At 37.8% G+C, this 26,625-nt stretch overlaps 1 protein-coding gene across 1 annotated transcript in view; it reads right to left on the reverse strand.

The window, feature by feature from the left end:
* Positions 1-26,625, reverse strand: part of LOC129000182 (baculoviral IAP repeat-containing protein 6) — a 274,298-nt gene that overhangs the window by 48,130 nt on the left and 199,543 nt on the right. The window contains exons 43-51 of the mRNA XM_054427130.1: positions 26,262-26,520; positions 25,606-25,859; positions 20,726-20,945; positions 17,368-17,547; positions 16,802-16,989; positions 9,474-9,578; positions 8,666-8,834; positions 6,711-6,853; positions 5,706-5,918 (exon numbers count right to left, since the gene is read on the reverse strand). Coding sequence (XP_054283105.1) covers positions 5,706-5,918; positions 6,711-6,853; positions 8,666-8,834; positions 9,474-9,578; positions 16,802-16,989; positions 17,368-17,547; positions 20,726-20,945; positions 25,606-25,859; positions 26,262-26,520 — 1,731 coding nt within the window. The remainder of the gene's footprint in view (positions 1-5,705; positions 5,919-6,710; positions 6,854-8,665; positions 8,835-9,473; positions 9,579-16,801; positions 16,990-17,367; positions 17,548-20,725; positions 20,946-25,605; positions 25,860-26,261; positions 26,521-26,625) is intronic.

The raw sequence follows: 26,625 nt of genomic DNA on the forward strand, positions 1-26,625 counted from the left end.
ATGGGAAGGGAGGGAAACAGGTCCACGACGAAGGAAATGGTGAAGGAAGTAGTCAAGGCAAGCAGTCCGGAGTGTAGGAACCCTTTGTGACAGTTAGATTAATGTATCTGCAATTCTAAAAAAACTATGGGAAGGGAGGGAAACAGGTCCACGACGAAGGAAGTTGTAAAGGAAGTAGTCAAGGTGAGCAGACCGGAGTGTGAGAACCCTTTGTGATAGTTAGACTAATGTATCTGCAATTCTAAAAGGCTATGGGAAGGGAGGGAAACAGGTCCTTGACGAAGGAAGTGGTGAAGGAAGTAGTCAAGGCGAGCAGTCCGGAGTGTGAGAACCCTTTGTGACAGAATGATATATGTGCGATTCTAAAATGCTATATGAAGGGAGGGAAACAGGTCCACGACGTAGGAAGTGGTGAAGGAAGTAGTCAAGGCGAGCAGTCCGGAGTGTGGTAAGCCTTAGTGACAGTTAGAATAATGTATCTGCAATCCTAAAAAAGCTATGAGAAGGGAGGGAAACAGGTCCTCGACGAAGGAAGTAGTAACGGAAGTAGTCAAGGTGAGCAGACCGGAGTGTGAGAACCCTTTGTGATAGCTAGATTAATGTATCTGCAATTCTAAAAGGCTATGGGAAGGGAGGGAAACAGGTCCACGACGAAGGAAGTGGTGAAGGAAATAGTCAAGGCAAGCAGTCCAGAGTGTAGGAACCCTTTGTGACAGTTAGATTAATGTACCTGCAATTCTAAAAAAACTATGGGAAGGGAGGGAAACAGGTCCACGACGAAGGAAGTGGTGAAGGAAGTAGTAAGGGTGAGCAGTCCGGAGTGTGAGAACCCTTTGTGATAGTTAGATTAATGTATCTGCAATTCTAAAAGGCTATGGGAAGGGAGGGAAACAGGTCCACGACAAAGGAAGTGGTGAAGGAAGTAGTTAAGGCAAGCAGTCCGGTGTGTGGGAACCCTTTGTGACAGATAGAATAATGTATCTGCAATCTATGAGAAGGGAGGTAAACAGGTCCACGACGTAGGAAGTGGTGACGGATATAGTCGAGACGAGCAGTGCGGTGTGTGGGAACTGTTGGTGGCAGTTAGATTAATGCATCTGCAACCAATGACTTTGGTTTATTAATGGACGAGAAGTTAGGATTGTTGTCGACTGAGATTTGGTTGATTTGCCCATACAAATTACATTGTGTTCTGTTCACCAATGACACCAGTAAGTAGGCTAGGTGCGGGTATACCCTTCCATTGTTGCGCTCATGTTCACTCATCCCATTACGCGCAGAATAAGCGTACTACTAGTTAGAAGTAAGCAGCTTCAAAAAGCTGGGATACACAATGAGAACTGTCAAAGTAGGATTGTTTACAGGAATGTTTATGTTTTTAATTTAATACATAACGAACTGTTGGCCCGTCCTACGTACGGGAATTGAGTATAGTCCTTTAAAAATGTATTTTACAGTGCGTAGTTGTGTCAATATGTCTATTCCTTCAAGCATAGTTTAAGCAGTTCAAAATTTATTGTAAAGAAAAAGCTGCCAGGATGAATTAAAACATGTGATCATTGTTATTTCCAAACCTTTCCTTAAAAAGTCTGGTAGTAAAATTATTTTCATAAGCTTTCCTTTCAAGACTCGCGAGCTTCAATTCGTATACAGCAATGGTTATATAATCAAATTACTTATTTCCTATAATCAATGACAAATCACAGAGTAAAGGAACTCATAGTTCTATAGAATATTTTTATATTCAACCAGCTGTTAGATATCTATATAATTTATACGCTACATGAAACTTTGTCGGTTGAACTCCTCCGCCATTTCTTAACCGATTTAATCCATTGACGTTTCATTGGAAAGAGCGTGTCACGTAGATTTGCAAACTGGCCTTACATTGTTGAAAAAGTCCCTTGGGCTCTGCCTCAGTGGCTTTGAAAGTTCTCATGTTATCCTTATGAAGAACACAATTGTTTACATTTTGATCAGCTGTATAATTTAATTGCTGTTATTTATTTTTGGATTCAAAGAAACCCATTGAGTACATTTATTTACTATTTGAGTTTGTGTAAACATAACCCCCAAGACGGATTGTGTTAGTATGGTTGTATCTTAAATTTGTGTATTTATCTTGTTTTGTGTCGCTATGACGGATCGTGTTAGCGTGATTGCAACTTAAATTTGTGCATTTATCTTGTTTTGTATCGCTATGACGGATTGTGTTAGCGTGATTGCAACTTAAATTTGTGTATTTATCTTGTTTTGTGTCGCATTGACGGATCGTGTTAGCGTGATTGCAACTTAAATTTGTGCATTTATCTTGTTTTGTGTCGCTATGACGGATCGTGTTAGCGTGATTGCAACTTAAATTTGTGCATTTATTGTTGTTTTATGTAGCTATAATTTGTTTATTTGTTGTTTTTTTCTTTTAAATGCCTCCGACGCGACGAAAACTAAACATAGACAGGAGGCGTAATCGTGATAACGATGGCAGCTACAGAACAGTGGCGCGTAATAAATAGGCTTAACTCATCACAGTCAGCACCTGACCCTGGACAATCTCAACTATTAGGTTACAAATGCGCCCTAACACTACCCCAAAACGACTTTTCGTTCTCAATTGGTCCTCTATCAATGACCTGTGTTGCCTGTACAGCGAGGCATTTTGAGAAGGAGAAAACCGGCTGGAATACTTTTAGGTTTATCAATAACAAAGATAAACATGGTCTGAGTGATCAGACCGGTAATCTTTGAGTTGACTCTTTTAAACTCATTGTAAATATGACTGTTATTCGTTTTGAAATAAATCCTGTAATACTTTGCAGCAATTGCTCGAATTCGAGCAACATGTACACTAGTACAGGGTGTCTAGTTTATTTCCATTATAAAATTCAAGACTAATTCCAGACTTTTCAAGACTAATTCCAAATTTTTCAAGACTAGTTTTTTCAACAATTAGTGCGTGTTGATACCAAAATGTATCGATTCTCGATTCTTGATACCGATACCAATTTTTATAGCTTAACCAAATTTTCTGAATAATACTACACCAACCCCTGTCTTTGTCATAAAGTAGTATTATGATAATGTGGTGTTTTCAAGTAAAGAAATAATGCAGCAATAAAAAATTCTAACTAGCAAATTTTTTTTTTATATCATGAAATCTTCCACGTACCGTACGTTTAGACATCATCATTGACTAGAGCGGTTACAGAAACGTGATCGCCGTCGTCCGCGATCACGGCAAAATCATGAACATTTCCCGCGGCCTTGTAGACATCAATGACATCAACGTCATCTCCCGCTGTCTCAGAAACGTCATCGTCATCGTCCGCGATCGCGGCAAAATCATGAACATTTCCCGCGGCCGTGTAGACATCATCGTCGTCTCCCGCGGTCACGGAAACGTCATCGTTGTCTCCCGCGGTCACGGAAACGTCATCGTCATCTCCCGCCGTCACGGAAACATCATCGTCATCTCACGCGGTCATGGAAACGTCATCGTCATCGTCCGCGATCGCGACAAACTCATGAACATTACCCGCGGCCGTGTAGATATCATCGTCGTCTCCCGCGGTCACGGAAACGTCATCGTTATCTCCCGCGGTCACGGAAACGTCATCGTCGTCGTCCTCGATCGTGACAAAATCATGATCATTTCCCGCGGCCTCGTCCGCGATCGCGGCAAAATCATAAACATTTCCCGCGGCCGTGTAAACATCATCGTCGTCTCCCGCGGTCACGGAAACGTCATCGTCATCTCCCGCGGTCACGGAAACGTCATCGTCGTCGTCCACGATCGCAGCAAAATCATGAACATTTCCCGCGGCCGTGTAGACATCATCATCGTCTCCCGCGGTCACGGAAACGTCAACGTCATCTCCCGCGGTCACGGAAACGTCATCGTCGTCGTCCGCGATCGTGACAAAATCATGAACATTTCCCGCGGCCGAGCAGATATCATCGTCGTCTCCCGCGGTCACGGAAACATCGTCGTAGTCTCCCGCTGTCACGGAAACGTCATCGTCGTCTCCCGCTGTCACGGAAACGTCATCGTCGTCTCCCGCGGTCACGGAAACGTCATCGTAGTCTCCCGCTGTAACAGAAACGTCATCGTCGTCTCTCGTGGTTTCGGAAACGTCATCGTCGTCGTCCACTATCGCGGCAAAATCGTGAACATTTCCCGAGGCCATGTAGACATCATCATTGGCTTTTGCGGTTACGTAAACGCAAGACGACGATCGCGGCAAAATCATGAAAATTCCCGACTTTGAAATCAAATTTAAGACTAAATCCCGACTTTCAAGACCATTTTGAAATTCAATACTAATTCCCGACTTTCCCGATTTTCCCGACTACTAGACACCCTGCTAGTAACAAATTATATTGCACTAAAACAAACTAAAGATTTTAAAGACTGCTCAAAAATATCAATTAGAATATCTAGGATTTTACTATGTATATTTATATAATCTCTTGTCATCTTACCAAAAAATGAACGTATTAATGATTATTAATGATTATATTAATGATATTAGTATTAATGATCATAGTATAAATATTTGAATATTGAAATATTTATAGTATTACATATAGTATAAAAAATGAAATGACATACGTAGGTATATGTCATTTCATTTTCATCCAAATGCTGAATTTGTGTCGAATACACACTGAATGTTTATAGCTGTTAAGTTAAGCGAATTGTATTATACCAAAAGCTAGAGTAGAATGTTAGCGTCGGCTGCTAGACTATTTAAAATTTAAAACTTAATTTCTAAAAGACTGAAACCCTAAACAAAAATTATGGCTTCGAAATTCCCTAGTTCTCAAAATGATCTTTCTTTCAACACAAAAATCATTAAAATCCGTCAAGTGGTTGATTCAGAATCGTAAAATAAGAAAACCCTGTCACGTTTTTAAAATCCGTCAAGTGGTTGATTCAGAATCGTGAAATAAAAAAACCCTGTCACGTTTTAATTATATGATTTGTGATGTGTGAATGTTTGATCATTTATTTTTTTTATTGTTTAGGTGCAGTGATAGAACAGAATGGCTATGGTAGATGTGTAATACTATACTGTATATACTATACTATATCATCTGTAATACTATACCGTAAATATAAAGAACCAAATTCTCTCAAGCCTTATCCTCCCCCATTGCAAACGCAAAGCACGAGTATAACTGCAATAAGCATTTTATACTTATACGCCAACCCCGTACGAAGGACGGTTACTCTGCTAGTATTAATAAGTATCATTCATAAGTGCCAAAAAGGAAAATATAAAATTTTTACTTGTTTATTTTCCTACAACAAAATTGATAATTTATGTGGGTAGGCTAAATAATAATTAAGTTGCATAGGCTTAGTTGGTGGCTCAGTTGGTAGCGTTGCGGACTTCGGGCCCAAGGCAGTAGTGTTGTGGGTTCGGATCCTGGTCACTGCCACAAACATTTATCAGTACAGTTCACCTTTGTACTGTACCGGCTCACCTTTTGCTTTGCTGGATACGTTCCACACACAGATCTGTAGTCTATGTGGACGGGCAAATGCAAGGTTAAAAGAAGCCGCCAACCTCTTTTTTAAAAGAAGAAGAAGAAGAAGAAAGAAAGAAGTCACAATAATATTATGAAATGAATACTTGATAATATCTGGTTATTGCATTGAATGATTCAATTATGATAAAATTAACTATTACAGGTACACTCACGAGAGACCAGCTTGATGATGTCAGCTACGGTGGTGTGGACACTGAGGTAGAGCAGGTGATTGTTGTGCCCCACACCGTAGCGGGGATGTGTGGGGCCAGTAGGCACAGTTCCCCCCCTCACCCCCACCCCACGCACACACACTTCAATCTTCTCACTTTCTAGTAGCAACTGAAGCACCAGTCGACGAGTAACACCTGAGATGCCCATCTCTCCTGAACATACATCACAAGCTAGACACCTAGCTACTAGAAACTAGCTACTAGCTAGAAACCTACTTCATTAATAAATATGTCAATATTTAAGGAAACAATTAACCCTGTTCAATTTCTATTTGAAGGTGGGTTTTGCTTGCTGCTGATTTTGGTTGCTGAGTATGGCTACATAACTGTTAATGTCATGCAAGTTTTTTAGGCACCAAGTTCCCCTTTCTGATTTCGGCCACTAGGAAAACACCTGTATTAGATCCTTGCAAGTTCAGTTGGTGTCGAAACACACAGCCTTTTTCAGAAAACTTCCTTTAATGTAGAGAAGTAGTAATTTTAAGAAAATAAATAAAACTAACTAATAAATAAATAAATAAAACTACTCATTCAGCAAAATGCTGAGCTTTAATGTCTAGCCTGATTACGAGTTGTGGACATCAGAGAGTTTTTAAAATTTGTATTACCTAATTATTTACTTTAATACTTTTTCCTACTTTTTTCACAAATAAAAGTGCTTTCATTGACAATACTTGGACTGTTACACATATATTTGATATGCAACAGTAAGAATGTTTTTTGCACAGGTACTCAATAATCTTTTTACTGTCATAAATATTACCGCAATTAAATAGTTACTGAAGAACAAAAAGAGGAGGAACTGCAAACAAAGTCAGTCCATTCATCATGTCAATAATAGAAATAAATATTTTACATTCTATCATGTAATTTTAGTACTTTGTCTAACCAAAAATGAACACTCATAACTAAGTAAAGGTAAGTGGCATCAGCAAGTGTAAATACCTTGTGTACGCTGTTGACTAATGACATTGCACAGAACAACAGCCAATAGCTTCTGATTGGTCGGATGACACCAGCAACACCTGGACAGGAACTTTACTGTGGCTGTCTCTAATGTGTTGAAGGACTCTGACATCATCTCACACCTGCACATTACACATTGTCTGCTTTACACACTACTAACTTATGACACCGGGACAGGAACTTTACTGTGCCTGTCTCTAATGTGTTGAAGGACTCTGACATCATCTCACACCTGAGGCACATTACACATTGTCTGCTTTACACACTGCTAACTCATGACACCGGGACAGGAACTTTACTGTGGCTGTCTCTAATGTGTTGAAGGACTCTGACATCATCTCACACCTGAGGCACATTACACATTGTCTGCTTTACACACTGCTAACTCATGACACCGGGACAGGAACTTTACTGTGGCTGTCTCTAATGTGTTGAAGGACTCTGACATCATCTCACACCTGAGGCACATTACACATTGTCTGCTTTACACACTGCTAACTCATGACACCGGGACAGGAACTTTACTGTGGCTGTCTCTAATGTGTTGAAGGACTCTGACATCATCTCACACCTGAGGCACATTACACATTGTCTGCTTTACACACTGCTAACTCATGACACCGGGACAGGAACTTTACTGTGCCTGTCTCTAATGTGTTGAAGGACTCTGACATCATCTCACACCTGAGGCACATTACACATTGTCTGCTTTACACACTGCTAACTCATGACACCGGGACAGGAACTTTACTGTGGCTGTCTCTAATGTGTTGAAGGACTCTGACATCATCTCACACCTGAGGCACATTACACATTGTCTGCTTTACACACTGCTAACTCATGACACCGGGACAGGAACTTTACTGTGGCTGTCTCTAATGTGTTAGTTGAAGGACTCTGACATCATCTCACACCTGAGGCACATTACACATTGTCTGCTTTACACACTGCTAACTCATGACACCGGGACAGGAACTTTACTGTGGCTGTCTCTAATGTGTTAGTTGAAGGACTCTATCATCTCACACCTGCACATTAAACATTGTCTGCTTTACACACTGCTAACTCATGACACCAGGACAGGAACTTTACTGTGGCTGTCTCTAATGTGTTAGTTGAAGGACTCTGACATCATCTCACACCTGAGGCACATTACACATTGTCTGCTTTACACACTGCTAACTCATGACACCGGGACAGGAACTTTACTGTGGCTGTCTCTAATGTGTTAGTTGAAGGACTCTGACATCATCTCACACCTGAGGCACATTACACATTGTCTGCTTTACACACTGCTAACTCATGACACCGGGACAGGAACTTTACTGTGGCTGTCTCTAATGTGTTAGTTGAAGGACTCTGACATCATCTCACACCTGAGGCACATTACACATTGTCTGCTTTACACACTGCTAACTCATGACACCGGGACAGGAACTTTACTGTGGCTGTCTCTAATGTGTTAGTTGAAGGACTCTGACATCATCTCACACCTGAGGCACATTACACATTGTCTGCTTTACACACTGCTAACTCATGACACCGGGACAGGAACTTTACTGTGGCTGTCTCTAATGTGTTAGTTGAAGGACTCTGACATCATCTCACACCTGAGGCACATTACACATTGTCTGCTTTACACACTACTAACTCATGACACCGGGACAGGAACTTTACTGTGGCTGTCTCTAATGTGTTAGTTGAAGGACTCTATCATCTCACACCTGCACATTAAACATTGTCTGCTTTACACACTGCTAACTCATGACACCAGGACAGGAACTTTACTGTGGCTGTCTCTAATGTGTTAGTTGAAGGACTCTATCATCTCACACCTGCACATTAAACATTGTCTGCTTTACACACTACTAACTACTTATGACACCGGGACAGGAATGTTAATGGGGCTTCATTTGTTTGTAATGTGACAATACCTGGAGTTGGTTGCAGTCCTTGTGCAGAGCAGGGTGAGGAGAGGTAGCCAGAACACTGAGCCTTCTGATGACCCCAGCCAGTCCCTCATGTTGCCTTCTGAACAAACTTCCGCGAAGAAGCGGAGGATACTAGAGACCATTTCCAGCTGGACCATGGGTCGGTTACCTTCTATTGCATAAAGGTACATTAATAGTATCAACCTCATTTTTTATATGAAATGAGCAATGCCTAATTTCAAAGATAAAGGTGCAGAGAAAACTGCAAAATAAAAATGAGTGGAACAAATTTGTCGGTAGTATTTTAGATTTTAAAATCTAAAAATAGAGAAGTTCAAGTGCAGGGACTGGATTGCTTATAATAGGTAATCAAATAATAGTTACAATTTGTTGTTATTATTTTTTTAGAGCATTTACTGCAAACCAAGATTTTCTAATTCACTAATTGTACTTGAACATATTATTAACTCAAATACACATAGCCTACATTTAATATCACAATATATATAATAATACATCTAATTTATACATCTAATATTACAATATTAGAACCAGAACCATGAATTCAACACTGAAATGTAAATTTAAATGTTTCTTTATATCACAGACCAGAACAATCTATTTGTAGAACATACTACATTACAACTGCAAATTTCCTTAATACTCAAACAGTTTGGCTTAAACTATAAGTATAGTAGTTATGATTATTAACATAAAAAACTTAATTTCCTTTTAAAACAAATGGACTGTTGAAAAGTCATGCTTGTCAAAATAATAGAAGGGGTAAAGAGGAGAAACATTGTAGTTTTACCTTTAATTACATGGTTGCGTCCGCTAGCTTTATCTGAATCCGTCAGTCTTGACTGGTTACTTTGCTTGCTACATCGCCGTTCTGAATGTTTCCGAGTACTAAACTCTGAAAAATTAAAGATAATAGCTGTTAAAAAGTCTGAAAAAATTTGTATTTAAAAATGTTGCTCAATCCTTTGAGCCCCAAGGATTATGGTATGTCTAGATTTTTTTATAATTTTTCCTTCACAACTTAACAAAATTCCAATTTATTTATAACCAAGTTAAATTTCCAAATTAAGTTTAAGCTTTGACTATTAATAGTCAATGGTTTCAGGCATACACACATGAGAAGGAAATAGCAAACTGCTTAATCATATGTAGTGATGGGTCGTTTGCTGATATAATCGGTTCTGTTTTCCTAAAATTCAGTTGTCGGTTTCAGGTTTTTTTTGTTTCTACCCATAAATAACTATTGAAATAAAATGTTTTCTTCTTTTACATATAGCCTAGTACACATGTTTAAAATTGTACCTTGTACTTCAAGAGGAGGCCGTGATATTTTAAAGTAAGATTAGGTTTGTCGACATACCCTAACCTCAATACATTATGGAAGGGGCTTCCAACCTAAAGCCCGCGAAGGTTTACTGGGAAATTTAACATCGGTAACAAAATGTTGCAATCTCGGTAATAATGTGATCGTCATTCGCGATCGCAGCAACACTCGTAAGTAAATGTTGCTGTCACTGTAATAACGTGATCGTCATTCGCAATCACGGCAACACTCGCGAGCATTTTTTGCGGTCTTTTCAATACCGTGGTCGTCACTCAACGTCGTTCGTGGCAACACCCGAAAATCAATGTTGCAATCTCGGTAATAATATGATCGTCAATCGCGATTGCGGCACAACCGCGAGCATATTTTACGGTCTCGGCAATACCGTGGTCGTCACTCATGGTTGCGGCAACAACGGTAAGTAAATGTTGCAATCTTGGTAATAATGTGCGGTCTCGATAATACCATATTCGTAACTCAAGGTAGCGGCAACACCCGCAAGTAAATGTTGCAATCTCGGTAATAATGTTCCAGTGATCGTGATTTATTTATGACAAAGTATATGACAAACACTGTTCATATACCCATAAATAATTATGTCAGGTAGATAAATTATTTTTCCTACAGTTACCTAACAATGTACATGTTCTCTCACTGTTTTAAAAAGCAAAGTGGCCAATTCGCTCACTCTAATTACTTTGTCTCACTCCAGATTTGCAACGTGAAGGCACGAAATAGTGAGTAACATGCAGACAAGGTCGTATGCGCGCGAAATACGTTGGCAGCACTGGCTGTAAATCAGCTGGTCAGCTGTTGTACTGTTGTATCATTAAATGTCATATTAAAAGTTCACTTCTGTGTAAAAATATGTCACGTTTCTTTACCAATTTATTTGTTATATGGTAACTGTAGGAAAAATATAATGTGCAACTCGAGTGCAAAGTGCAATTGCCTCACTCAAGAAACCATTCCTCACTCGCCTACGGCTCGTGAGTAAGTATTTCTCTCGAGTGAGTCAATTGCTCACTAGTTGCACAAATAACTATTGCTTGGTCACAGTATAATTCGCAAAAGCGAACAGAATTTTAGTTAGTCAAAAGGTTAAATAGTAGCAAAAAATTAGCAAGAGATGTAAAAACTTGATCAATGAGCTCTTTTTTAGAAAACTACCTCTTTGTGGATTATTTTTAGGGAGCTACCCTTCTACACTGAAATGTTGACAGTCCGGCCAAAAATGCCTTTCCTCCAAAAATTGCCAATGTGGCCCTTGAGTAAAAAATGATGGAGACCCCTGCATTATGGTATTTAATATCTTGGTAAAAAGCAAGAATGAAAGTCAGTTAAGAAAAAATGTAAAACATTTAAGGAAAATGATTTCATGATGCTTTAAAGTGATTTAAGTAATTTATCGTGGTTTAATCTATGATGTTTTTTAATCTTCTGTAGGTGTAAAATATGATGTTTTTATTTATTTTTTTAGATACAATTTTGATATAAATTTTCAAATAAGTATGGAAAAAAGTACAATGAGGGTAAATTCATCCACAAATTACCTATTTCACTAAAAAATGAAAATAACACAAACAGATTCAAAAGCTTACCAAAAGGCTTATTGACAAGAAACCCATTTTATTCTATCAACACATTTTTAGAATGTAATCTCTTAATGTTCATTTGAAATCCAGGTATACCTAGCTTTAACAGGGTTGGTACTAAATTTGGTAAATAAAATTCTCCGACTTTTCCAGGTTTTCCAGACTGATATTATACTTTTTTCAGGTATACCGTAAGTCGATATCAACTAATCAAAATCAAGAAATATTTAAAAATGTAAATATTTAACTTGTTTAACCACTCCCAAATACAAAACTTGTTCCAAACTATATAAATATCGATTCCTCCCCCGTACTGATAACTAAATATCAATATAAAAATGTGCATCAGTGCTTATGTCGTTCTTTTTGCCATTAGAGATTACCCTGACAAAAACCTGTTTGGAGCACAACGTAGCATATCTGTAAAAAGGTAATCTTTCAGGAGAAATTCCAGGATTTTTTCATAATTCCCTGACATTTCCATGACTTTTCCAGACCAACAAAATTCCCTGACTTTTCCATGCTTTCCCTGACCGTACCAACCCTGTTTAATCTAATGTAACCTAAAGATTTTCTGATTTTTGAAAGTTATAGAACTTGTTAGGGATGTGCAATGCAAAGAAAATGCATCGAAATTCCTATTCAATTCGATTTGATACATCAAATCGCAATTAGATTCAGTGGTGGTCAAAAAACGATTCCATTCATCTCAGTATCTATATACGAAAAAACGCCTGAAGAGTCAATGCAATACCAGCAATACAGGAGCGTGTTGTTGTTGCGTTTCCTTTGCGAAGGCATTCTTATTTAATACATTTTTGCATGTAAATATTGCTTTAATTGTTTTCGCCTATATTTTTTTGTTTTGACATTGCAAATGATGAGAAGTGTTAAGTGTAAGCAGTGTGAGACATATTTTACTACTTTAAACATAGCCAAAACAAGTCAATACAAAATCATTCTAAAAATAACACAAGTCTGAAAAAATTATACTCGATACTTAACTAGTAATACTGATGTTTTAAAATGATAAATTTGTTATTTTTGTAGGTCTGAAGCTATGTATACCTTGTAGTTTAAAGGTCTGATTCCATCCTCTCATTTTATTAATGTAAACCAAATTGGTTTTACATTACAATTATTGAAAGTTTCAGTATAAATCTTACAAATAAATGTTGTTATTTGTTTACTCCTAAACATAGCTTTATTTGTAAAATCAATATTATAAAATAGGTAACATGCTTAACAATATGATTCTGTAAGTAAAAATTATGAAATAATAATAATAATAATAATAATAAAAATCTTTATTTGTCATAAGGATACATTAGATCATCGACAAAGTCAAAATCATGATTATACATCAATTGTCAAACAAAACAAAATCAAAACACTTTCAATATTTTGAAAAAACAATAGAGGGCTTAATAACTAAAATATGTACAAATGACTAAACAAACAACAATATAAGGACCTGATAAAGCAACAGGTTAGCAGCAGGGTTATATAATCAAAGATTTATTTGGCCAGATTTGAACAAATCGTCCAGGCTATAAGAAGGGTTGTCTAATAGCCAATTATAAAACAAGGACTTAAATTTTTCTTGCGGATAAGCATCAATATTGTGTTTTAAAAGGTTATATACTTTAGTTGATAACACTATGTGGCTCTTGCTAGTCTTACTCAGACGATGTGATTCTAACAAGGCACTATTTTTAAATCTGGTATTGTGATTATGATTATTGAATTTTAGGTAATGGGGTTTTTTTAAGATATAAAGGGCAAGATCATAAATAAACAAATTTATTACAGTTTGAATCTTAAAATCCTTAAAAAGAGGCTTGCAGTGCTCGTCTGGCTCTGATCCATTCATAGCTCTGATAGCCCCCTTCTGTAGGATTAAAATTTCATTAATTCGTCCACACCCACCCCAGAATATCAATCCATATCTCATTACAGACTGAAAATATGCAAAATAAGCCGATCTCAAATAGTTCTTTGGAATTACATCTTTGAGACGACCAAGAAGAAAAATTACTCGAGATAGTCTAGTAGACAAATAATTTATATGCTCATTCCAGGATAGTTTATTATCAATATGAAGACCCAAAAATTTTGTAGTGACAGCACTATTTTCATTATTTAAGGCAGAATCGTGTTTCAATGTAAATTTTATTTCTTGAGTTTTACAGTCATTCAATAGAAAGCCATTGGCATGAAACCATTTGGATGCGTTTAATTTTGTGACTTGGACTAAATTTTGAAGTACAAGTTGGTTATTGTTTTCATGAAAAAAAGTAGTATCATCCGCGTACAGAATAGTTTTAGTATTTATTGCCATTGGAAGGTCATTAATGTAAATTAAAAACAGAAGTGGGCCAAGAACTGATCCCTGTGGGACGCCCCAAGTTACTTCCCTTTCTTGTGACTTTTTCCCATTAGAATTTACTAGTTGTTTCCGGTTTTTTAAATAAGATGAAAGAAAATTTAGAGAAGATCCGTTAAACCCATACAGTTCTAACTTTTTAATAAGAATTTCAAAGTCAACACAATCAAATGCTTTGCTCAGGTCACAAAAGGTGTTTTGAGCAAAGGTCTTGCTTTCAAAGGACTGATGAATTTGCCTGATGAGATTGTCAAGAGCATCAATTGTAGACATTCCTTTTCTAAATCCAAATTGGGAAACATTAAACAAGTCATTTGCCTCAAAATATTCACTGATTTGTTCATAGACTAGTATTTCAATTAATTTTCCAAGGACTGGGACAATTGAGACAGGACGATAACTCTGGGGCTCGTTTTTGGGACCGTTCTTATAGACCGGGCAAACGCGAGAAATCTTCATTGAATCTGGAAATAATCCTTCCCTTAACAATGCATTTGTACTCATAGCAAGGGGTACATCTAAACTATGGATAATACTTTTAAGTAATTTGTTTGATATTCCATACACATCTTTACTATTAGAATTTTTCATTTTCTTTACTGCATTAACTATCATTTTAGGTGTTATTTCATCCCAACTAAATACAGTGTTATTTTTATTCAATTTTTCATCTACAAAGTCCAAATAAGAGCTACATGTCCTTTGGTTGTCCAGTTTTTTTTTTATATCAATAATAGAGTTAATGAAGTAATCATTTATAATGTCTGAATCAATCTTTGGTGCTACTACATCACTAGATACTTTGTTTTTCTTAATTAAATCCCAAGCTGCTTTACATTTATTGCTGCTGTTTTCTATATGGAATGCATTATTTTGAAGTTTTGCTTCTTTCACTGCTACTTTATATTTATATTTCAAACCATTATAAGCCACATTGATATCTAAATTACATGAATCACTTGTATTATTTTTTAAATAAAACAAATTCAAAAGTTTCTCCTTCATGGAGGCTAGATCAGCATAGGCAAGTAAAGCAGCTCACTGACATTTCCAGCAATACAGGTTCTTCTAATATACGATTGAAAATAAATATTTATTCACATAAAATTCATGTCATATGTATGAATAGGCCTACCACACCAACAAAAATTTGCATTACACAAAATGTAGTAAATTTTAATTACTGTTATTTCACTCCATTGACAAGTACAGGGTGGCGCAGAGAAACGGGAAATTTTCAAGTCGTTGTTGGTACACCTGTATGTCTTGTAGGAGTGAGAAACGAAAGTCATAACGCCAAGTACTAATGGACATTTAGTTGAGATGGATCAGTAGAGTGGTGAGGAGCCAGCAGTCGCCGTGAGAGCATACTACAAAAATGGTTACAGTGCAACAGCTGCAAATGTTTGGAAGTCTGTTAATTTCATTTAAATGGACATGTCAATAAGCAGAACATGCATTACTGGGCTTAACGAAAACCGAAAACCCACTGAACTTCATCAACGTCCGTTACACAGTCCCAAAGTTACTGTATGGTGGGCAGTGTATTGTCTTGGTGTTGATGTTGGACCTTACTTTTTTAGGATGAAGATAGTTCCACAGTAAATGTTACATCTCAACGTTACATTCATATGCTGGAGACATTTTTTGCTCCACGGCTTCATGCTTTTCTAGAAATTGAAATCCTGCAAACCTGGTTTCAACAACACCTTCACACACTACCAATCTGTCAATGGCTGCATGGAGACGTTCGTTTGGGGAGCGCATCATTTCAAGGAACGCTAACGTTGTTTGGCCTCCACACCTCTCAAGTGTGCGACTTCTTTCTATGGGGACATCTAAAGAGCGTTGTGTACCTGACTAGGCCAAGAAATGTTACTGAGCTCAAGACTCAGATCGAAGATTACGTTGCCAACATCCCAGAGGCGCACAATGCTAGTCTTCAAAATCGATTGAACGAATAGGCCCAAAAGACAGCACTTAACTGATGTTAATTTTAAAAGGTGATTAACAATATTCCTATTACCAACATTTCTTATATATTTTCCACACTTCACCAACACATTTTCACCATTAAAGACTTTTTTGTACGATTTTCTTGGTTTATTAGGATTATTTTGAAATTTCCCATTTCTCTGCGCCACCCTGTATTAATAGAAAAATTCCGTATTGCTTAAAATCGAGTTGCATCAATTTGAATTGAAAATCTTTTAATCGAATCGTTGCTGTGAATCGAAAATTTTTTGCTCCTTCGCACACCCCTAGAACCTATTTTTAGAAGAAAGAATAATTGATTGATTGAATATCTGTATATCTCCTGCAGCTATGGCAAAAATCAAAAGCATCTTCCACAATCCACAGTCTCTGTGAAATCATGAAAATCTTCCCTTAGTCGTTTGTGTTCGGGCCAACTGATGACTCTACCCGACCCAAAAATATCACGGTGCAGTAAAAGGTACACTCGGAAATCGGGAATCACAACCAGAAAAACCAGGAAAGATTTTTGAATTTTTTCCCCTAGGTTTTCTGTGGACACCCTAAAGACAGTCAGACATTATGTTGGAATACCGGATAAGTCAGTTAGGACTGTAGGACTGTAGATGTGTAGGATGTGAGGGGTTCTACTATACAATGTTTTATGATTTACTGTAGAAATGTAACACTTTTACAGTAATCATTCAAAATATTTAAATTTCTAGTCATAATGCAAGCTTGGGTCGAATTATTGATAGAAAATTAAAATATCAGGATTAACACTGAAAAATTAAGAGTAGAGTTGTATGCAAAAATTTAATTCCTTATTGTTGACATACCAAGGATTGTGTTGGTGAGCAGGTTCGGCAGTCCTGAGTCCAGCAGTTGCAGGGTGGCGGGAGGAGACTGACAGGCTACTGCTACTGTCATCAGCTGACTCTCAGACAACTGCAGATGTTGTAGATCTTGCAGTACTAGCTGGTCATACCACTCTGACATGTCCTGCTCCTGGCTCTCTCCATCCTTCCTGGGATCAATCAAAAGTAATATACAACATTCAATCCACTGAATTTGAAGATATACATTCAAAGATCCTATGCATGTATTGCATAGTATCCAAATGTTACTAATTAATTAATGGCTTGTGTTGAACTTCAACAGCTGATATGATTTATTTTATATTTTGATTATGGTTAAGATACATTGTTCTGTTCTTAATAAAAAAAGAGTCAAGTCAAGTCTACCTGAAGTTATTATATGTCTATAAATCCGAAATTAAATAAAATTCAATTACCACCCTTAGTACCTATAAATCTAAACACTGCAAAAGTAAAAAGGTTTTGTAAATGCTCAGGAGATAATGGATCTTGGACAAAACTCTGGTAGCACTGACTTAGCAACTGACCTATCATCAGTGATGGATGCCGCATGACTGGTAGACCTTATGGGCACAAGAACCCCCATTCTCTGCAAGAGAGTTGGAAACAACACAGGCTTGATGTAGCACATGGAGCAGAGAAGTATGTCCACACCTCGCTTCAGTGCAGACCTCGCCTCCAAACTCATTGTCCACTCGTACACAGCACTGCAATAAGTTGAAGTACATTAAAATCAAAATTAGCTTGCACCTAAATTTGTTGATACAATGTTAATATTTCAAGCTTTAGAAATATAATACGTCAACAGTAAAATTAACAAAATGTCATATGTTCAATCGATTAATTATTTAAAATGGCAATATCTTTTAAATAGATCCTGTCTTTTAAAAGAACATTTGCTGGGACTGGGTTTTCTTTATTTCCGAAAGGTTGTTCTGTTTTCAGTACTTATTAAAATTTATAGTAGGCCTAATGTGTTGAATTGTTTAAAACAGGGTTCCTACAAATATATCTTTAGTGAATTCCCTGACTTTCCCTGACCTTCCCTGTCCATTTTCTGTAAATTTCCCTGACCACGGCATATTTTAGGTATTGTGAAATTTCTTAATATTTGGATACAAGTTTTAATTGTTTGTAAAAAAACAACTTTTAGAGAATTAATAATAAAATAAACAGTTACCTTGTTCAATATCCTTTGGTGCTATTAGATGACGACCGGTTTCGTGACCACAATCACATCATCAGGTCAATCCTCGTAGAACGATTTGTTATAATACATACATAAAGTTTTTACCGAACACAAGACGAAAACACATTTAGAGAATTTCCCATATAGGGAATAAGCAATTACCGTAGGTCACATGGTGACCGCGACTCATACCAACGATCCCGCCATGACCGCAGTCATTTCGACGACCGCGCCCCGACTGCAGTCATTTTGACGATCGCGCAGTGACCGCGGAGTCATACCGATGAACCCGCCAAGACCGTGAGTCTTGCCGACGATCATGCCGTGACCACGGAGTCATACCGTCGATCACGCCGTGACCATGCAGTCATACCGACGATCGTGCCGTGACCGAGGAGTCATACCGACGATTCCACCGAGACCGCGAGTCATACCGACAATCACACCGTGATGTAGCCGTTTTTTGAGTCACCGTGATTGAGTCATTTCCACCGCGAGTCAGAAGTTTCAATACCTGTAAATTTTTACCAATTTTTTTGTTTTAATTGATCAGTGCCATAAATGGTAAAAATTGATTTTGTTTGTCCTTTTTGGTAACTGAAATACTTAAGACTTTCTTTTTATGCACAGGAAAAAATCCGGTCCCGTCCCATCCCGAAAATTGGGAAGGAAATAAAAATACCATCTCAACCCGAACTAAGAATTCAATCCTGTCCATCCCTAGTTTTTTGTCATTTTTGACCTTCAAAACATAAAATTTTCCAACTTCTCTCTAAACCATTTTGAAGAGCTTAAAAAAACAAGTGTAGTTCATTGAATTGTTTTTTTATGGTTATTGGTTAGGTAGAAAATTCAAAATATTGTAAAAAAAAAATTTAATATGTTAATTTTATGAAAAATAATAAACTGTTGTAGTTTGTTTTTGTGTTTGGATATATTGTGATCAAAGTTGGGAAATTTATTTAATTTATACAAAGCTAATACTTTAGTAAAAAACAAACTTTTTATTGCCCTCTCTGTAGCAGCAAACCTAGGTAATTGTTAACCCTAATGTCATTTAAATAGATTTAAGTGAAAATCAAATCAGGAATTTAATTAGAAATCCACTTAGTCTGCAGGTTTGCTAATACTTGCAGCTCTAAACCAAAAAAAATCGGCGATAAAAAAAAAGTACAGTAGACTCTCAGTAATCCGGCAGATATAGGACCGCCATACTGCCGGATTAGTGAAAATGCCGGATTACTGGAATGTTATCATTAAAAACACTTAGAATGGAATTAAAACACGTATCCGAAGTTCGCGTGATCGGAAACCGCTATTGTCGCGATCGGGCATATGACGATGATGACGATTACGTATTCGCGGGAGGCGATGATAACGTCTAGGCCTACACGTCCGCGGAAGATGTTTGTGAAATTGCCGCCATCGCGCATGACGACGATGACGTTTTCGTGACCGCGGGAGATGTTCATGATTTTGCCGCGATCGTGCTTGACGACGGTGATGTTTCCGTTACCGCGGGAGGCGATGATAACGTCTATACGTCCGCGGGAGATGTTCGTGATTTTGCCGCCATCGTGCTTGACGACGATGATGTTTCTGTGACCGTAGGAGGCGATGATAACGTCTATACGTCCGCGGGAGATGTTTGTGATTTTGCCGCCATCGTGCTTGACGACGATGATGTTTCTGTGACCGTAGGAGGCGATGATAACGTCTATACGTCCGCAGGAGATGTTTGTGATTTTGCCGCGATCGTGCTTGACGACGATTACGTTTCCGTGACCGCGGGAGGCGATGATAACGTCTATACGTCCGCGGGAGATGTTCGTGATTTTGCCGTGATCGTGCTTGACGACGATGACGTTTCCGTGACCGCGGGAGGCGATGATAACGTCTATACGTCCGCGGGAGATGTTAATGATATTGCCGCGTTCGCGCAAGACGACGATGACGTTTTCATGACCACGTGAGAGAATTATGATGTCTACACGGCCGCGGGAGATAATCCGAATTTTGCCGCGATGGCGGAAGACCTCCCGTCAAAAGACGCCGGATTACTGGAGTGCCGGAGTGATGCAGTGCCGGATTAGAGAGGGTCTACTGTACATATTTAACTAAACTTAAGTTTCATTTCAACATAACTAATCTATAGGGAGGACGAGTCCCAAAATTTTGGGAAATTTTTGGGAAAAAAATATTCCCGATTTTCGGTACGTGATTAGATTTGATTCGGGAATTTTTCGGGACGGGATTTAATCCGATCGTCGGCGATTTTGCCGCTTTGCGAGTGACGATGATGCCGCTATCGCGAGAGATGTTCACGATAGTTCCATGAATGCAGGAGGCGAAGTCGTTTCAACGATCGCCCCAAGACCGCTAGTCATACCGACGATCACGCCGTGACCGCGGAGTCATAACGACATTAATTGAGATAATGTATGTAGGTACTGTAGGGGAATATTACTATAGACATATATTTATAGAATGACAAAGAGCCTAATTTATATTTTGTAGCTTTTCAAGATTTATTAAATTTATTTTAATATTTTGGGAGAGTAAAAACCGTACATGGAAAGTAAGGACTTTGTTACGGATAACAAGGGTGAGACCGCACACCTCTAGGATATATCAAGAGTTTACATGCTATACAAGAATGGTAAATCAAAGTTTGTGGACCTCTAAGACATGAATACCTGAAGAGTTGGTCTGTGACGAGGTGTGCCAGGTCAGGATTGGCCCATAGTATGGCAGCCACACACTGTATGTAGGTAGCAGAAGCAGGTCTGGATTGTGATGCTATGGACAACAGCCACGACAGCACAGCTTGTACACGCTCTTGTGTGTGAGAGTCCCGCGTGGTACACAACAGGTATAACAACTCAACAACAGAGTTGACCCCACCAGACAGTCCCCCTGTAAAACGAAAAACAACACTTTCACAGATCCAGTGGAAACATTATATTTTAAGAGGCTTGGTTACATCACTGTGGTCAAAGAAGGGATCTACAAAGGTTGCGCTGTCACAGAAATTTTGTGATAAGCACAAAAAACTGTAAGTGTTAATCCAGTTATTACAAGAGCAAGGAATTTTGATAGGGATATTATAATTAATTTTCGTAGAAATGTTAAAGAAAAATAGTTTAATTAACATAAAGTCGTTTTAACATTTGTATTACATCAATCACTTTTGAACTTAAATTTTATCATATCCTTATAGTTTTAATATCTTTTATGTAGTGATGGTCGGATCCGGATATCGGACTACCGGTTCCGCCGGATCTGAGCAAGACCCGACGCCCGATCGGATCCTCAAAAAATCGGATCTTGGGCTGGATCCGGTTTTAATGGATCCTATTAACACAAAATGTCTAGAGATTGAGCCGTGACTAATTTCCACCGGCGAATGTCACGACTCATAATCAACGGTCAAATTGTTTTTTGTATAGTAGGTTAGTATGTGTTTCGATTTCTTACTTCCAACGACCCTCAACAAGGCTGTGTCTTGTTCTTCTTACTCCCACCGCCGACGATTCAGAGGCTCCGAGACGTCAAAAGAGTAAACTTCACAGAATACTTTATCCATATCAATCCACCATTTTTGGATAATTTTATGTGCCCTGTTAGTGTTTTTTGCCTAATTGGTGCGGGCTGTTCTTCGATGGAGTAAGCATACATTAGGCCTACCGGTCATACCGTCTCTGCCTGATGGGTAAGTTTTGCACAATTTTCTGAATCTTAGGTTATAATTGCCGTGAGCACATGTTTGCACTGGGTTTGGAACCTAGTTTCAGGGTCGTTGGACAGTTTTGGTAGTTAGTTTCCCATTTTCTCTGATGTTTTGTAGAATTCAGGGCTTTCTCCGAGATGCTAGGCCTAGAATTAACTGAGATGAGAAATGTTTGTTGGAAGGCCGCTGTTTGAGAGAAACTGCCAATTCTGTTTTTGTCCTTCTCACTGTTTTGTGGTAGGCCTAGGCCTACAATTTTGCTCTTTAAATGTAAATGTCTTAGGCTACTACCTTTGGTAGCTTTTGTTTTTTGTGTCCCGTTGCTTTGTCTTGTAAAAAGTTCAGTTTGTGTTACCCAATCAAGTGCTCTTAAAATAATTTTATGTTGCTTTGCCTTTGCCAAACTAGTTAAATTAAGTTGTATTAACTGCTCTTAAAGGTCCCCAGAAAGTTTGAGTCATTTAAATGAAGTTTTAAGAAAGTAATAAGTAGTTCTGAGTTTGGCAGTTGTCCTGTCAGGTTTGGACTGGGTAACCTGTAGGCCAACTAGCTTCAGCCTCTGAGTTAAGGTTTGGAATGGTCTGGAAAAGTTGCTGGAACATTTCCCCCAGCTTTTAAGACCATTCCGAGCAAATTCTGACCACAACTTTTAGAGTTATTAGCAAAAATACATGGGTTTTACACGTAAGGCCTAAATTTTTTGTGGAACGTTTTAAGCTGTTTTTAAAGTATTTTTCTCTGTTTAAGTGTAATTGTTTTGTTGTCAACTTGTTCTTCTGGCCACTTTGGACCAGGTAATTTACATCTTTTTTCTCTATTGGTGAAATTTATCACTGTCACATACCCATCTGGCCTGCCAGCAAATGTTTACCGCAGTTATTTAAAGTTACCGATTCTGTTTTGTATTCATGTTTGTTACATGTTTTGTTTAATTTAGTAAAACATATTTTATAATGTTTAAGAGCTGTGATCAAGATACAAACCTTTTGAATTTTAGAATTTTTTTTTTTAAGAGTTTGTTAGGCCTATTTTAGAGGAATGTTGGAACTTAGTGGAAAAAGCGGATTTTGTGACAGTGAACATTGCGGATTTGGACTTAAGACTGTTACTACTGTGTTTTCTGGGTTTTGTCACTCAGGGCCTGTGAGGAGGACTATGAGCTAGACCGTTTTGACCTTGGCGGAGAGCAAGTTTGCAACACCCTGGCTGCATCTTGAACTATGGCCCCCTCTCCGCCCTGCTTGCTTCCCCCTTCGGTGCTGAACGTATAGACCTAGCCCAAAACTCTACCGCAAAACCGCAAGTTACCGCCTGTTGTTAAGTTTTATAGATTTTTATTTATAAAAAAAAAAAAAAAACAAGGAAGAGACTCTATTTACAGTTATGTTTATAGGCCTTCACAATCTTTATTAAGTGTTATTGCTTTTTAAATTTTATTCACTACATTCCTTGTTATTGTTTTTCAGATTTTATGTCAAAAGCCTTTAAAATTTTTAATTTTAGATTCATTCAGATTTTTGGGGCCCCTAAATAATTGTTACCTAATTCAAATGCTTATGGAAAAAAGTCTGTAGTAAATTGCAGATTTACAGCTTAATGACTTTCTAAATCGTGCACATATTTCTACATAAATATTGTAAAATGTTTGATCTAGTTGCTGTAAACTACTATTAATGTAACAAAATATGGACACGGCTCAAATGGGAAACGTGCCCTTCTGCACTGGTATTATTTTTTCTTGTATTACACATTCGAATATTTTTCTAATGATTGTAAACTTGTATGACAATAATCTCATGAACCTATGATGATCTGTAGAATAATATGATAAAATGTAGGAAAAAGTGGTGAAAAAGGCAGACAACAACCCGTACAACAGATATTAGTAGTTCAATAAGAAATTATTGTAAGAGTTCTGTGATAAAAGGAATTTCCACTGATTTTGTAATGGAACGTTAGATTGCAAAATATGACATGATACAAAAGAACATCAATTTTAAAATCAGAAAATAGCATTGCAAATACTTCTTTTGGACAACTCCCAACCAACTCACAACCATGTTATGTTATGTTTATTTTATGTAAACTGTGGTGTAACATTAGTGTTTGTAACCCCCAAATGTTCAACTCCCAAATGTGTGTTGTTTAAAACACAATTTAAAAATTAACAGCTGTTTCATTAAAAAGTATTTTCCACATGGCCAAAATGTTAACAAATCAGTGGAGGGATCTTTAAAGGCTTCTGGGGCAGAGCCCTAAGGGACTTAACTTTATCTACAGATCAAGGCCTTTCTTTGGAGACCTCTACCAAGTTTCTACGCCCAGCCGTTCTCTCAAATTAGTGGAGACAAAGTTTCCAATTAAAATATTTAGATTCTCCCATGTTAATCTTATGGGAGTAAACCTAACTTTGATGGAAGATCCTTCCCAAACTAATAAAGATTTCAAAAAACTAAAAACACTTTGCAAAACTACAGATCAGGGCCATTATTTTTGACACTTTAATCATCAAAATCGGTCCAAAAATGAGGGAGGAGTTCTGTTTACAAAAATCGGCTTAGCGTATTATATATATAGATTTTATTATTGTAATTTTGTTAATATTTAAATTTCTTTGAAAGATAAAGTTATTTAAAGTCTGATTTTGAAATTAGCCTATTTGATGATTAAAGAAATAACTGTAAGTTAGTAGGCGAGGTGGGTAAAGAAATTATTCAAGTTTTTTTTTCAAAGGTAATTCATGTAGGTATTGTTGTTAATGTTTGTTGTTGTTTATTTAAATGGTTAATTACAGCTCGTTTCTCTCAAATAGTGCGTAGTTCTTGAACCTCCATCCATGGTTCTCACTTTGTTTTTTTTTGGTGGGCCGCTCCTTGGGCCTGCACATGGATTCACACTTCCAAGTCGTTGGCCTGGGTGCAGGTACGAGGGCGCGGTTCAAGATGTGCGAGTATTCAAGATTTCGAGTTCGAGTAGAGTACGGCCTTGAAACTCGAGCTTATCTTTGAACTCGCCAGTTTGAGTCAGTTATGACGAAATTTCGGGTTGAGAGACAAAATTCAATTTAAAAATAAGTAATTGTCGTCTCACCTGAAATTCTGTCACACCTTAAATTTGTCCAGATAGCTTAGCCTACAATGAGATAGTCCAGGGCTCTAACGTGTTCGTTAATTAATTATCGTTTCGAGTTTATTGGCTCAGAATACAACAAATACAACAATAATGCTTACAACGTTAAGCTTACCTTTAACATGCGCGTGACTGCGGCACAATAAAATAAAAATAATGAAACTTCCCTAAAAATTAGATTAAACGAAAATAAAATCGGTAGCACACTAACCTGATGCCTTTGGATTTTACCAGGAACGGGGGAAATATTTAATTGACCAGAATTTAGGAGGTTATAGACTGTTGGATTGTCTCCAAACAGCAAGCGTGTCGATGGTTCGGTTAAGAATTTAATTAAAATATGAATATGTTTACAGTATCTTTGCTAGTATACTTGGTTACCAGACTAATAAGTATACTCTGAAAAAGACTTTGCATAGAAGTAATCCTTATTTTTTTCACACACAGAAATATATTTTAGGAGTTATGACAGATGCTATAGTTTCCTGGTTGATTTCAAGCTTTCCAAATTTTTTCAAAATCCCGTAGTACAGCCTTAACCAGCACTAGATTATTTTGTGATTAAGGCATCTCCTATGTGGTAAATATTACAACAATCATATGTATTCTAAAATTTTTATAACTAAAAAAACAGTGTAAAATGAGCCACGGAAATTAGTTAATATTTTCTCAAGAAATATACTACTTTTCTACAGCTTGTAAGTAATCATGCGTTACCTTGAGAGGTGTGTGTATTGAGCAGTATATTGATAGTCTGCAGGCCCAGGTCAGGCTGGTGAGTGCCCAGAGTGTACAACACATGCTCTAGTGCTGGTGTGGGAGCCTGCAATAGTCCGCAGCACGCCTGCAGCAGTGCAGGGCCCACCTTGACTGCAGAACTGATCACTGCAGTCTGCAGCGCACACTCCCCACACACTGTCATACAGTGGTGCAGCAGCCGTATCCACACCATACTGCTGTTGCTCTTGTAACTAAAACAGTAAGAGTAAGGACTCAGGATAAAAGAGTAGGTCATACATTATCAAAGGGATCGATTTCTATTCACTTACTGAATATATTTTTACAGATTCTGATAGATAAAGATTCAGGTAAATGAAACATTACAAATTTGGCATGACAGAAGAAAAAAAACTGATCTATACTAGGATCAATGGAGTATGTAAAACTGTTCAATAAAGTTTTAATTTAATTTTAAATTAAAGGCTTCCTTTGAGTAGGGAGAGAGAGAACCTGTTTGAATGAAGTGCCTTATTTTAATTTTATTATTTACCATATAATAGTACTATAGATACAGTATAAGTAAATGAAGTAAAATTCTTTGAGTAATGGATGACTTTAGATGCAAAACAGAACGTAAAACCCTGGTAACCAACCTAACAGTGGTTTGGTCCGTGTCGTCGGAGGCAGTGGGGTCGTTGAAGGTGGTGTTGCCCAAGAGTCGTATCTGAGACAGGCCGATGTTAGATGAGTCACGAGGCTTGTATAGCCTCAACAACACTGTAGTCACCACCTCGGGCTGAGGTAGCTGCAGACGGATGAAAGTAAGGCCACTGGAGTCTAGCGGTAGACTGACAGGTACCAATGGGCTACGTCCATCTGGGGACACCTCCACAGCCACAGCGCTGGGGCATGCTGTGCAACATCACAACTTTAATGGCACTCCTTTCAATGTTGATTTTACAACTTAAATCGTATGTTATCTTATAAAAGGATAGGGCATTTGCCAGGAATTATTAA

This window comes from Macrosteles quadrilineatus, unplaced genomic scaffold, assembly GCF_028750875.1.
Source record: "Macrosteles quadrilineatus isolate MER2022 unplaced genomic scaffold, UCM_ALF_1.0 Scaffold_1__1_contigs__length_201487025, whole genome shotgun sequence".
NCBI lineage: Eukaryota > Metazoa > Arthropoda > Insecta > Hemiptera > Cicadellidae > Macrosteles > Macrosteles quadrilineatus.